This window comes from Catharus ustulatus, chromosome 12 (assembly GCF_009819885.2).
Source record: "Catharus ustulatus isolate bCatUst1 chromosome 12, bCatUst1.pri.v2, whole genome shotgun sequence".
Lineage (NCBI taxonomy): Eukaryota > Metazoa > Chordata > Aves > Passeriformes > Turdidae > Catharus > Catharus ustulatus.
This window is the reverse complement of record NC_046232.1, coordinates 223,200-234,101: the sequence shown is the minus strand read 5'-3', so window position 1 is coordinate 234,101 and position 10,902 is coordinate 223,200. Positions and strand designations below refer to the sequence as shown.

The window sequence follows — 10,902 nt, the reverse complement described above, 5'->3', positions numbered from 1 at the left end:
AAAGTGGATGAATGCAAAAGATTGGGGACTGAGCCGAATGGAGAGGGCTTTCAAGCAGGTATGATAACACAGTGGCTGAAGGAAAGTGGGCTAGAAGCTGAAGAACTAAATCTGTTAGGGTCAGTAGCTGAAAATTATTGCTTGTTCTTTAACTATCTCCCAGATCCCAAATCAACTAACATGAGCAATGTTCTAGTCCCATGTCCTAAGAACAATAGTGTCATCCTCAATCCCAATTCTCCATGGTACAGGAACGTGATCAGATATTGCCACAATTAGATTTATCCTGAGAGTGCTGGTGAGAATGCAACTGTAAGATTGCTTCCACCAGATGTCTTTTTAATTTGTGGGGACAGAGCATGGCCTGTAATTCCACAAAACCCCTTTGATGGACCTTGTTACTTGGGAAAATTAACTATGTTTGCTCCTAGCATGTGTGAAAGGCTGAACCAGACCCTTTGGAGAGCAGGACATAGCAGGAGAGCTAAAAGAGAAATTGGGGGTCTGGAACCTGACTGTCACGACCGCGTGGAGTTTTGGGGTGCTCTGACGCAAATAATAGCATCAATTTTTTCTCCAGGTATTGCTCCTGCTACACTTCACAAGCTGGGATGCAGGGTGAGTCAACAGTTGAATCTCACTTCTAATGCTTTGAAGCAAATGCTCACTGATGTACAGTAATTTCACGATTACAAGCCGCACCATTTTGACTAAGGTTTTGGTCCGTACCCAGAAGTGCGGCCCAGAGCAGCCAATATATGAACAATATTCTGAAAGCTGCCAACCCGGAAGTGAGAGCCCGTGGCAGCCCCAAGCCAAGCTTGAGCCCGGCCGGCCCTGGCAGAAGCGGGAAAGCCTGGCAGAGGCGAGGCCAGCGGTGTGGGGGGCGGGCGGCAGAGCCCGGGCCAGCAGCACGGGGGAGCCCAGCAGAACCGGGGCTAGCAGCGTGGGGCTGCGCGGCAGCACGGGGAAGCCCAGCAAAACCAGGGCTAGCAGTGTTGGGGAGCCCAGGAGAACCGGGGCTAGCAGCGCTGGGGAGTCCGGCAGAACCGGGCCTAGCAGCGTTGGGGAGCTCGGCAGAACTGGGGCCAGCGGCGTGGGGGAGCCCAGCGGCATGAGGGCCGGCAGTGCTGGCCAGGGCAAGCAAACGCGGCAGCCGTGGTGCAGACGGGGGAAGGTGAGCGAGCCTGGCGGCAGCAGTGGCACCACCGCCCGGCCGGCCCCGAGCAGCCCCGCCGAGCTGGGCCGCCCGGCCCCGTGGGCAACCATGAGCGGGCTGAGCCTGCCTGGCCCTGCCCTGAGCCAGTAAACCCCACTATGCCGCAATTCTGTGATTAACTGGAACATTTGTCAAAGTTGCACACGGATCCTCGCTACGAACGAAAGTGCGGCTAATAATCCATTACGGTTTACGTATGGATGAGGACCTAAACATTGCCGACACCCCGGAAATGCGGCTTGTAATCGTGAAATTACTGTAATTTAATTTCTCGAAAGGTTTTTAATTTCATTCTTGCATTCTGTTCTCTCTCGTAGGGACTGAGAGAGACTTCTGTGTTACACACTGCAACAACGGGGAATGTTATTGGGAACAGGGGCTGGGAATGGGGACAGGGGCTGGGAACGGGAATGAAAATAGGACCTGGGAATGGAAATATGGGACAGGGAATATGGAAATAGCAATTGGAGAGAACATGGGATGGAGATTAACATGATGGGAATGGAATGGGGAATGGGAATATGTGAACGTGACTGGAAATATAGAAATACAAATATGGGAATGGGAGAGGGATCAAGAGTACAAGAAATGGACCAGTACAGGGAATATGGGACTGGGATCTGGCCTGGGATGGGAGCAGGAGGACGCAGAGCCCCCAGCCAGGTGTGTTCCCAACACGGATCAGCGGCACCAGGGCTCAGCGGGGCTCTGCCCACCAAGGCTCACTGGGGATCATCCAGCGTGGATCCTGCCATGGGCGATGGAGCTGGAGCAGCGCACGAAGCTCTTCCCGCACTCAGAGCACTCGCAGGGCTTCCCTCAGTGGAGACTCCATTGGTGTTGGGTCAAGTTAGAGCTCTGTGAGAAGCTCTGCCCACACTCGGGACACTTGTAGGGCCTCTCCCCGGTGTGGATGATTTGCTGACTGACAAGGGTGGAGTTTTGCTTGAAGCCCTTCCCACAGTCGGAGCAGCAGTACGGCATCTCCTTGGTGTGAGTGCGATAGTGCTTGAGGAGATGAGAGCTTCTCTGAAACCTCTTCCTGCATTTATCACACTCGTAGGGCCTTTCCCCTGTATGGATGCGCTGATGTTGGATGAGGTGTGAGTTATTCTTGAAGCCCTTCCCACAGTCATGGCACTCGTAAGGCCTCTCATCCAGGTGAGCACGATAGTGCTGGAGGAGATGGGAGCTGGTCTGAAACCTCTTCCTGCATTTATCACACTCATAGGGCCTCTCCCCTGTGTGGATGTGCCGGTGCCTCATGAGGGTGGAGTTTTGCTTGAAACCCATCCCGCATTCGGGACACTCATAAGACCTCTCATCATTGTGAATTCGATAGTGCTGGAGGAGAATGGAGCCGGTGCAAAACCTCTTCTGGCATTTATCACACTCGTAGGGCCTCTCCTCAGTGTGGATGAGTTGGTGCCTAACAAGGATGGAGTTTCGCTTGAAGCCCATCCCGCATTCGGGACACCCATAAGGCCTCTCTTATGTGTGCGATAGTGCAGGAGGAGATTTGAGCTGGTCAGAAACCTCTTCCGGCATTTATCACACTCGTAGGGCCTCTCCCCTGTATGGGTGCGCTGGTGTTGGATGAGGGTGGAGTTTTCCTTGAAGCCTTTCCCGCAGTCGGGGCACTCATAAGGCCTCTCATCCAGATGAGTGCGAGAGTGCTGGAGGAGATGAGAACTGGTCTGAAATCTCTTCCTGCATTTATCACACTCATAGGGCCTCTCCCCGGTGTGGCTCCTCTGGTGGACAATCAGGCCTGAGCCATCTGTGAAGCTTTTTCCACATTCCCCACACTCATAGGGCCTCTCCCCGGTGTGGATCCTCTGGTGTCTGATCAGGTTTGACCTCTGGCTGAATCTCTTCCCACACTCCCCACACTCGTACGGCCGTTCCCCAGTGTGGATTCTCTGATGTTGGATCAACTCCGATCTCGTCCTGAATCCTTTCCCACATCCCGAGCACTTGTGGGGCTTCTCGCCATCGTGAAGCTGCTCCTGGAGCCCCAGCTCCGAGCTGCGGCCGCCTCCCCGGCCCGGGCTGGCTCTTTCCTGCTGGGATCCCCGGGCTGTGCGTTTGCAGCCCCTCCTGGTGCAGGATCTGCGAGGCTTTTCCTCCCCGTTGCGTTCCTGCGGCGTGGAGCCGCTGCCAACGGCCTCTTGCACGAGGTTCTGCCACGGGGATTTGTCCTCGCTGCTGTCCGTGCTCAGTTCCTGCTCTGGGGCATGAAGGACAAGCACAGGATGGGATTTGCCTCCGGGCCAGTGCCAAGGGCAAGGAGATCCCCCCAGCGCGTCCCCGGCAGGAGGGCGTCGGCAGCGGAGTTGTGCTGCAGCCGGGGCCGTGCTGGGCTGGGACATGGAGCAGGACACAGGGGGAAAGGGACACTGACTTCCTCCTCACCTGCCTGCGCCTCCAGGGCCATCTTCCTCTTCTTCCTCACGGCCTCCTCCTCCTCGGTGCCGAGGTTTGGGAAATGCTGCTTTGGGGAGGAAAACAAGGGCTGAGTGCGTTGGGTTCGCTGGTGCCGCTGGCCAAGGGCAGCTGGAGAAGTCAGCGCCCCTTTCAGCCTCGGGGGGCCCGGAGCCCGCTCATCACCAAGCTCCCGCAGCCCTCCAGGCTGCCGGGGGTGCCCCGGCTCCGGGATCGGCCCTGGGCGCTCTCCCCGCTCCGGGGCTCCCGCCTTCCCCCCCGGCTCTGCCGGCGATGCCCAGAGCCGAGACCGCCCCCTCCCCGCCGCTCCCGGGCCATCGCCACGTGGGACCCGCCAAGATCCCTCCAGGGCCGTTTCGGGCTCGCCTTTGGGCTCCTGCCAGATCCAAACATCCCCTGCCCCGCAAAAAAAAACCCCTCTCGGAGACACCCCATGATGGATTTGGGGCGAGCTCCCCCTCCCCGCTCACCTGCGGCTTCTTGGGGGCGCCGATGGTGCCGGAGCGGGGAGTGCTGCGGTTGAGCGGGCGCGCGGGGGAAGCGCGTGGTTCCAAAAACACTGCTCCTGTTCCTGTTCCTGCTCCTCCTCCTGCGTCCCTCCTCTTCCTCTCGCAACTCCACCGCAGCCGCGCTCCGGCCCGGACGGTCGCGGAGATGCTGCAGCCCGCGCGGCGCTGGGAGTGCTATTGGGAGCAGCGGGAATGCCAGGGAGAGCAGCGGCAGCGATGCTAAGAGCCCTGGGCAGGAATTGGGAGCGCTTTCCCTGCCTGTGCCGCTCTTACAGGCAGCAGTGGGACGAACTGGAAGCAAAGAGCGCCGGGAGGGGGCGGTGGCCGTTGGTGGCGGAGCCAGTGGCGTGGTTATGCAAATTTCGGAGCGATCGCGCGCTGGGATTGGTGGGCGGGAGCAGCGCGCGGTTTCGGCGGTGACGTCACCGCCGTGAGGGGAACGGAGCGATGGCGGCGGCGTCCGGTGAGAAGGGACAGGGACCGGGAATGGGGACAGGGACAGGGAATGGGAATACGGAAGAGGGACAGGGAAAGGGACTGGAAGTGGGATTAGGAAAGGACCCACGGACAGTGAATGGGGACAGGGATTGGCAATGGGAATAATGGAATGGGTCTGGGAATGGGACCAGGTCTGGGAATGGGACCGGGAAGGAGCAGAGGGACCGGGAATTTGGCAGCTAGAATGGGACTCGGAACTGGACTACAAGACTGAGAGCCTGAAGGGATCTGCGACTGGGACTAGAGCATCCACAGCAAGACTGGGAATGGGATGGGGAATGGAGACAGGGACTGGGAATGGGGCTGGGAATACAGGAACAGGACGGGGAATGTGGAAGCACAGCAGAGCTCCAGTGAAAGCCAGCGGGGGTGGGAGCTCTGCAGCTGGGCCTGCCCTGGGCTGCTGCGGCCCAGGGCCCAAAGGCTGGAGCTGCAGCCTTGCTCCTGTGGCAACAAGAGGAGCCTGGTGCAGGCCCATGGCCCCTGCACGGCCCCAGCAGGAGGGAGGGCTCTGAGGCCCAGGGCTGCTGGCAGCATGGGCTGCTGTGGCCAGCTGGGGGCCTCTGAGCAATGGCCAAAGCCTTGTGCTCTCTGCAGCTGGCCAAGGGCAGCAGCAGGGCTCAAGGCTTCGTGTGGCACAGGCAGCCCCAGCTGGGGAGCCCTCAGGCCCCCGTGGCACAGGCGGCCTCAGCAGCGGCACCGGCAATGGCAGCGCCTGTGGGGATTGGGGATGGCTTTACAGCTTCAAAGAGCACAGCAGCTGCTGCTGCTGTCAAGTTGTTCAGTGCAAAGGCACGGCAGGCTCCAAAGGCAAAGAGTGCCAGGCTCTCAAGTCCCTGTGCAATCTCTGTGGCCTAAAGTGCCGATGGAAGCAGCAGCAGCTCTCTGGTGCCAGAGGGGGAAGCTGCGGCCTGGGACAGAGGCTCGAGAGGCAGATGCTCCCTGGCCTTTCTTCTTCTCTTCTTTTCTTCTTGTTCTTCCTCTGCTTCTTCTCTCCCGTGCTGGCAGTGGTGATGATGATGGTTTTAGAGGAAGAGAGAGTGACGAGAGAGGAGCGAGAGAGAGCTCTGGCTCCAAGACAGGGATTTTTATTGACAAATTACCCAGTAAGCCAAAACCACCAACCTGAAGCATTTCTCCATAACCTCTTAGAATTCTGCTTCTCTAATACAAAAGTCTACTTGTCTAACTTGTGCACATGGCCTATCTGTTCTATTTGAAGTATATAAGAAATATTCTTACTATATTTTTATTCTATCTAGAGTTTTTTTTTTTTAACTCTCACTACATCTTGTTTTTTTCACCATATTCTAAGTCTTTTACATTTAAAGGCACTTAAAACGTATTTCTATGTACTTCAAACTACGATTTATGATTTTTCTTCATATCTATGGAATTAATATTTCTACTTCCTTAAACTAAGGTTTAGACCTCTATTTCATGTCGGTGTGGCTTAATGTACATTGATTTCTCAAAAGGTTTTTAATTTAAATCTTCTGTTTTGTTCTCTCCAACAACTGGGAATGGGGACAGGGACTCGGAATGGGGACTGGGAAAGGGATATGGGAATGGGAATGACAACAAGAACTGGGAATGGGAATATAGGAACAGGACAGGGAATATGGAAATGGGAATTGGGCAGAGAATATGGGATGGGGATTAAGAAAATGGGACTGGGATCAGAAATGGGAATACAGGAACAGGATTGGGAGTGGGAATCTGGGAATGGGACTGGAAATATAGAAATGGAAATATGGGAATGGGACAAGGAATACAAGAAGGGGAACAGGTCAGGTGTAAGAGCCTGACAGAGATGGAGACTTCAGCCAGCTCTTAAAATGCTGTTTATTGCACAGACGAGGTTCCAGCAGTTGGAGGTCGTGGGTGAGCCTAGAGCTGCTGGCTGTAGGCAAGCCCTGTGTCCTGAAGCCCCTCTAGTTCTGGTTCCAGTGCATTCTGTACTTTTCATTACAGAGCATCTTAATCCATGACTACTAATCAACACCTTTACTATTGCCTAGAGCCCATCATAACTACTGACAGTACCATATTCCTCTTACTGTTTTCCCATCACAAAAGGTTTGTGTGTTACCATTTAAGGTACAAGTTGTTTTTCAGTTTTCTTGCAGGGGAAAATTTGGAGATCTTTTCTCTACTTGCAACATTGGCTTTCTTGTTTGCCTGTGAAAATCCTTTTGTTTGGGAAAGGAATCTTTTGTTTGAGGTGGATTTATCCTTTGTTCTAAGTCATAAAAGCCCCTTCCAACTCACTTGCTCTTTGCCTTCTATTTACCCTGTCAGACTGGCTCAGCAATTCTTTTCTTCTGTATCAAAACTTGCTGTCATTTCTATTCCTTCTTCACATTCTACATTCCAAGATGTCTCTGTTATAAATACATATCTGTGAGACCTTGCTGTCAAATCCTTATCCTTCCCAACAGTACAGATCCCACTGGAGAGTGGGAATGGGCACAAATCCCAGGAATGGTCACAGATCCAAGGAATGGCCATAGATCCCATTGGAGATTGGGAATGGACATAGATGCCAGGAATGGGCATGGATCCCATTGGAGATTGGGAATGTGCACAAATCCCAGGAATGGGCACAGATCCCATTGCAGATTGGGAATAGGCACAGATCTTGGTCCTGGCACCAGAAGAGGAATTTTGGGAATTGCGGCTGAACTGCCATCAAACAACAGGAAAAGGCTCTGCAGGCATTAATCAGGAATTTAATTGGGAACATAATAGGGGATTGTGGTGAGGGTGGGATGCAAGGGGCCAGAGCAATGGCAGTGGTGGCCGGAGGGGACACGGACTGGGAATGAGGACAGGGACGGGGAATGAGACTGGGAATGGGATCCATACTGGGATGGGAGCAGGACAGGAGCAGGAGTGGGGTGAGATGGGAATGGGTTGGGGGCAAGGGGAGTGACAGCAGGGAGAGGGGGATCCTGGACAGGGGACAATGGGGACTGGGATGGGGGGAAATGGGGACAATTGCAGGGCAGGGGGTCCTTGATCAGCTGCCCCAGAACCTCCCCCAGGGTCTCCCAGCACAGCTGGAGCCGCTGGCCTGGGGTGCCCAAAGCCCTGAGCAACCACGAAGTCCCTCCCATGAACCCTCAAATCCCTCGAACCCAGCGTCCCCACATCCCCTGGGAGATCCCCCCATGTCCCCAAGCACGTCTTAGTTCAAATTCTTTATCCCGTTTTTGGGTGTTTGGGAAGGACAAAGAGAAATGCAAAGAAAACCCAGGCAATGAGGAGCCAGGAGGATGTGGAGCCCCCAGCCAGGTGTGTTCCCAACACGGATCAGCAGCACCAGGGATCAGCGGGGCTCTGCCCACCGGGGTCACTGGGGATTGGGACACATCCTCAAACCAACATCAGAAATCCATTGTGGGGAGCGGATTTGTCAAATTTGGACCCCAAAAAACCTCACTTTGGTGGCATCAAGCAACCCTGGATGGCCTAGGAGGTCTTCTCCAACATAGATCCATGGTTTTAAATCTCTTGTGGCCCATGAGCATCTTCCACAGCCAATTGAGAGTGGATTGGGGCAAAATCCACAATTTTGGAGACAGTGGGGTGGAAACCCCTCCAAAAGTTTTCTTCCCACCCACCCCTGGGTACCACCTGGATGCTCTGCCAGTAGGGACAGGTAAATCCTTATGGTTTTTCCTTGAAACAAAAAGGTTTCTGTTCATCCCTTTAAATCCCCTGAAATTGGGGTAAAAATAAAGACATTGAACAAAGGCATGGATGGGGATATGTGGGAGACAATGACATGAATGGGGACATGGGGGGACACAACCCTGGGTGGGGATATGGGGAGCATGGATGGGGACATGAACTGGGACAGCATCAATGCCACCACCTGTGCCACCACAGTGCCACCAGCACCTTTACCTCAGTCATGGCAAAGCGCTGCCCAGTGCAGTTCCTGCCACCACATCCCCGCTGTCACCACCACAGTGTCCCAGCAGAATGTCACCACCCACCAGGATGGGACCAGCATGGGGAGCTTGTTCAGCTGGTGACAAGTGGCCTGGAAGCGAGTGACAGCCACCAGGGTGTCCCAGGGCCATCGCGCTCAGGGGACCCCAACTGTCCCTGAGGACAGGGCAAGGGTCAGTGTCACCCAGGGAGTCACGTGGCCTGGTGGCAGCATCCCCTGACATGTCCTGGTGGCTTCATGTGCTGACATGTCCTGGTGGCAGTGTCCCCAAAGGTGTGGTGACATTGTTCCCTGATGTGTGTCCCACTGGCATCGTGTTCCCTCCCCATGTCTCCCTGTCCCCCCTCTCTGTGTCCCAGTCCCCCCTGTGTGTCCCTGTCCTTGTCTCCTCCATGTGTCCCTGCCTCCCACCCCGAGCGGGGCCAAACTCCCCAAGCTCCTGGGTCTGTGTCCTGCAGGGTGTTCCCATCTCCCTCAAGGTGTCTCTCTGTCCCTCAGGATTTTTTCGTGGCTGCATCTAGCACTTGAGTGTCTGTACCCACCCCAGCTCAGGTAGGGACACGTCACAACACCCTGGGACACCCCGTGACACCCCACGACACCCTTTGTCCTCTGATGTTGGTTCCTTTCCCCATCTTTTGGGTCCCTTCTCCCTATTTTGTGTCTTTTCCTCCCTATGTTAGATCTTTACACCCCTGTTTTTGCATCATTCTCCCTGTTTTGGATCCTTTCCCCCTATTCTGTGTTGCCTGTTTTGTGTCTTTCCCTCTCTTGGGCCTTTCCCCCATTTTTTTGGCTCCTTGCCCCTTCTTTTGTGTCATTTCCCGCTCTTTTGGATCCTTTCCCTCTTTTCCATTCTTTCCCCCAATTGTGGGTTCCCTGCCCTTGACTTTGGTATATTTTTGTGTGCCTCATCCTCCTTCAACTCCCTTCCCACCCCTTATCCTCCTAACCCCCACCCCCTTTCCCCCAGGCGTGTCCCCAGCTGTGTCCCCAGCTGTCCCCCTGAGCCACATGGACTCGGTGCTCGCCATCCTGGACACCCTCGAGTCCCTGCCTGAGGCGACTCCTCTGACACCAACACAGCCTTGGGGAGGGGCTGGGGGTCTGCAGCACCCTGCAGTGCTGAGCGGTGCTGGGTGAGTCCCCTGGGACCCCCAAACGCCCCCGGCTCTCACTGCGGGCCAGTGGCAGCTCCTGACCGAGCTCCTGTGCCACGACCCAGCCACACCGGAGCTGGGGGCGGTGCTGGCCCCCGACGGCTCCACGGTGGCCCTTGGTCCCCTTCTGGCCGACATCAAGGCAGGGCTGACATCCTGCAGGTTTGGGCGACCCCTCCCCACCCTTGACCCGCTCTCCACCCCACTCCTGGCTGTCACCATTGCCGAGGATTTGGGGACATCCTTCCTGCTGGCACAGGGGGGTGACAACAACGCCACCGTGCTGGGACCCAGCGGCTGCTGGGATGAAGTGACCAACCCCCAAAATTACATCTTGAGAGGTCCCCTGTCCTGTGGCCATCAAGGCCATGGAGGGGGTGGCCCTGGGGGCAGCAGGCTGGCCCAGGGATCTCTCCCAGTGGCTGAGCTGCTTCCGGGCTGTTACAGGACCGGGAATGGCTCGGAAGTGGGGACACTCCTCAGCAGTTACTGGTGCTGGGACTTTGGGGCACTGATGGGATAGGGACAGCTGGAGAAGGAGGTTGCAGCAGTTTTGGGGGTGCTGAGGATGCTGTTGCAGACCCCAGAGCTCCTGAGGGATGTGGAGGCACAGGAGGTGACAGCCGTGGCTCATTGGACATGGGAGTCCAGCGAGCACTGTGTGGCTATGGGCAGGGTGGCACCTCCTAAATGGGGGTGTCACCCCTCAAACAGGGGTTGTCACCCTTAAAGAGCAGTTGTCTCCCCCTAAACAGGGGTTGTCACCTCCGAGATAGGGGATTGTCTCCCCCTAAGTGGGAGTGTAACTGCCTGAACAGTGATTGTCAAGGCACAAGTGGCATGGTCATCCCCTAAATGGGCTTTTCACCTCTCAAATAGAGATTGTCATTGCTCAAATGGGTATTGCCACCCCCAAATTGAGTTGTCACCCCCTAAGCAGGTGTTGCTACCTCCCAGACAGAGATTATCAGCCCCCATGTCCCCACACGGCCTCTGTAATGTCTCCATTGGATATGGGGACAGAGCCAGCCCCTTGTCCCCATGTGGACTCTCCCATGTCCCCAAGGAGCTCCTTGTCCCCACATGGCCTCTGCCAAGTCCCCAATGGCT

General features: G+C 55.7%; 1 protein-coding gene and 1 long non-coding RNA gene across 4 annotated transcripts in view; one reads left to right on the top strand and one right to left on the bottom strand.

Annotated features, from left to right (window-relative positions):
- Positions 1-1,486: 1,486 nt before the first annotated feature.
- LOC117002243 (zinc finger protein 418-like) lies at positions 1,487-3,668 on the bottom strand. Its single transcript, XM_033071166.1, is given in 3 exon segments — positions 1,487-2,712; positions 2,715-3,449; positions 3,635-3,668. Coding segments are annotated over 3 exon segments (1,518 nt in total). The 5' UTR covers positions 3,657-3,668; the 3' UTR covers positions 1,487-1,951.
- Positions 3,669-4,570: 902 nt separating this feature from the next.
- LOC117002248 overlaps positions 4,571-10,902 on the top strand; it is a 30,431-nt gene continuing 24,099 nt past the window's right edge. For all 3 annotated transcript variants that reach the window (XR_004419241.1, XR_004419243.1, XR_004419242.1), the window contains exon 1: positions 4,571-4,636. This is a non-coding gene — a long non-coding RNA (uncharacterized LOC117002248). The remainder of the gene's footprint in view (positions 4,637-10,902) is intronic.